The sequence below is a fragment of the Penaeus vannamei genome, chromosome 7 (genome assembly GCF_042767895.1).
Source record: "Penaeus vannamei isolate JL-2024 chromosome 7, ASM4276789v1, whole genome shotgun sequence".
NCBI lineage: Eukaryota > Metazoa > Arthropoda > Malacostraca > Decapoda > Penaeidae > Penaeus > Penaeus vannamei.
In genome coordinates this window covers 7,717,921-7,720,420 of record NC_091555.1, presented here as the reverse complement: position 1 = coordinate 7,720,420, position 2,500 = coordinate 7,717,921, and the positions used below count along the sequence as shown (strand labels likewise).

Here is a 2,500-nt window from a genome sequence, read left to right as displayed (position 1 = left end):
GGTTTTGTTTTAATATCACGGTGTGGATAGCATTACTATTACTACTATTACTGCTACTACTACTATTATTAGGGCCTTGAAAATCCATAGTTTGGTCCTTCTGCACAGGTACCGGCATCTCCAAATACTCTTGTCGAGAGAGTTCATGACCCCTGCTGCCACGCCAATCCGTCTGCTGAATTCATGGTCTGACAGCCCAGAATTATGAACTAAACTACCAAGGTATGTGCAGCTCACTGTGACTTCAGTGTCCTCGCCTCAAGCGCGTACCGATCGAGCAGGTTCTCCTAGCAAGTCCCCAAATTCCTGGTCCAGGAGACCTCTAGACCCAAGGGCTTCGCTTCATTACTAAATGCATCAAGAACCACCTCTAGGGTTTCCAAAGACAGATAGAATAGCAACACCATTGGCAAAGTCAAGGACTGTAATCTTGATATTGCCCGGTGTTGCTCCACAATGACTGAACAGTAGCTCTGCCCAGTATCCAGTCCATGCAAGCATTGAAAAGTGTTGGTGCAAGGACACAGCCTTGCCGCACTTCTGAACTAACAGGAAAGAAGCTCGACAGGCCCCCACCACACCTTACAGCACTTTCAGTACCAGGGTACAGGCTTGATATTAGTCCAATAATCCTTGTTGGAATTCCTCTCAGTCTCAGGATATCCCAGAGTGATTCCCGATTCACTATCGAACGCCTTCTTGAGGTCGATGTAGGCTGCGAGCAGCCCACGCCCGAACTCACGGCGGCGCTCTATAATGAGTCGAAGCGCAAGGATACGGTCTATTGAGGACTTACCAGGAGTGAATCCAGATTGCTCCGGCCTCTGATGCCCCAGTAGGTGGTCTCTAATACGTCTCAGAAGGATGTGGGCGAGAAACTTGCTTGGTATACTGAGCAGTGTGATGCCTCGGTGATTGCTGCAGTCCCAACGGTCCCCCTTCCCCCCTCAACAGGTCGGGGGGAACGGTACCAAACCGCCAGATGGCAGTCACATGCAACCCACGAGTCATAGGTTCACCACCAGCCTTTAACGGATCAGCTGGGATGCCGCAAATACCCGCTGCTTTGCCACTCTTCAGCTTGGAAATCGCTCTCCTAACTTCAGTTAGGGAGGGAGGGTCCTCACTGACGGGTAAGTCCGGCAACGGACGAAGGTCATTTACTAAGAAATGGCCTTCGACCTCCTCAGCAAGACCCCTAATAACGTGGGGAGTTGTGAAGTGGACCCGGAGGGTAGCCACAACCAATCTATGATCAGTACCACAAACCTCAGCACTCCTATACACCCTGCAGTTCTGGAGGATCCCCCAACGAGTGCTAACGAGTGTGTGGTCGATCTCCTTGGCTGCATTACCCGCATCGCAGTACCATGTCCAGCGATGCGGGTCCGGGCGCTGGTACCAGGAGCCAGAAATCCTCAATTTCTGGGACCTTGCAAAGTCCCGGAAAAGGAGGCAATTCTCGCTGCCGGTATCAGCTATGGCTACTCCCTGGAGATGGTGAGCGTCACTGCGGCCTGACCAGTAGTAGGTGAAACCACGTGCACTGATCGTGCCGCTGCCAGGTCTACTCACCTCCGAAAGAGCAGCCACCTCAACTCTGTGTGTGTGTATATATATATATGTATGTATATATATATATATATATATATATATATATATATATATATATATATATATATGTATATATATATATATATATATATATATATATATATATATATATATATATATATATATATATATATATATATATATATGTGTGTGTGTGTGTGTGTGTGTGTGTGTGTGTGTGTGTGTGTGTGTGTGTGTGTGTGTGTGTGTGTGTGTGTGTGTGTTTGTGTGTGTGTATGCGTGTATGTGTGTATGAAGAGAAATGAAAATAAGAAAGAATATAAATCAAAGAAGCAACGTTATCGCGACATACCCGTCTACCTACCCTATCTATTCAGTTATCATTTATTCATTTATTTTATTACGCAAAAGCTTCCAGACGCATATTTTCCTCGATCTGAATGTGGGCCGAAATTTGAGTGGTCATGTTTTTTGGTGGGTCTTTCATCATCCCCTTTTTTTGTCCTTTTCTTTCTCTCTCTTCTCGTCTTCTCTCTTTTATTTCCTTTTTCTTTTCTTTTCTTCCCTCTCTCTTCGCTTCGTGTCTCTTCTTCGTAAGCTTTTATGTCTTCCTAGTGGTCTTTCACATCTTTTTCGTGAATGCTTCTTTTTTTTCTCTCTTTCCCTTTCTCCTCGTTTTTCCGTCCATACCTCTTCTTTGTCTCTTTCTGACTCTCTCGCTCTCTCTCTGTCTTTGTCTCTGTCTCTCTGTCTCTCTCTCTCTCCCTCTCCCTCTCTCACTCCTTCTCTCTCTTAATTTCTTTCCCTCCCTACTCTCCTTCTCCATCTTCCCAACAACCCTCAACCGCTTCCCCTCTCCCTCCGCTTCTCTCTCTCTCTCCCTCTCCCCTTCTCCCCTTCTCTCTACCATCTGCTCTTCCCTTTG

At 46.4% G+C, this 2,500-nt stretch overlaps 1 protein-coding gene across 1 annotated transcript; it reads right to left on the bottom strand.

Moving 5' to 3' along the window:
* Window positions 1–357: 357 nt before the first annotated feature.
* On the bottom strand, window positions 358–2,041 carry LOC138862109 (uncharacterized). The gene is made up of 4 exons (XM_070123269.1): window positions 1,980–2,041; window positions 994–1,249; window positions 601–824; window positions 358–460 (listed from the first exon to the last, which is right to left on the bottom strand). The coding sequence occupies exons 1-4, from the start codon at window positions 2,039–2,041 to the stop codon at window positions 358–360; spliced, it is 645 nt and encodes a 214-aa protein (XP_069979370.1).
* Between the last annotated feature and the right edge of the window lie 459 nt (window positions 2,042–2,500).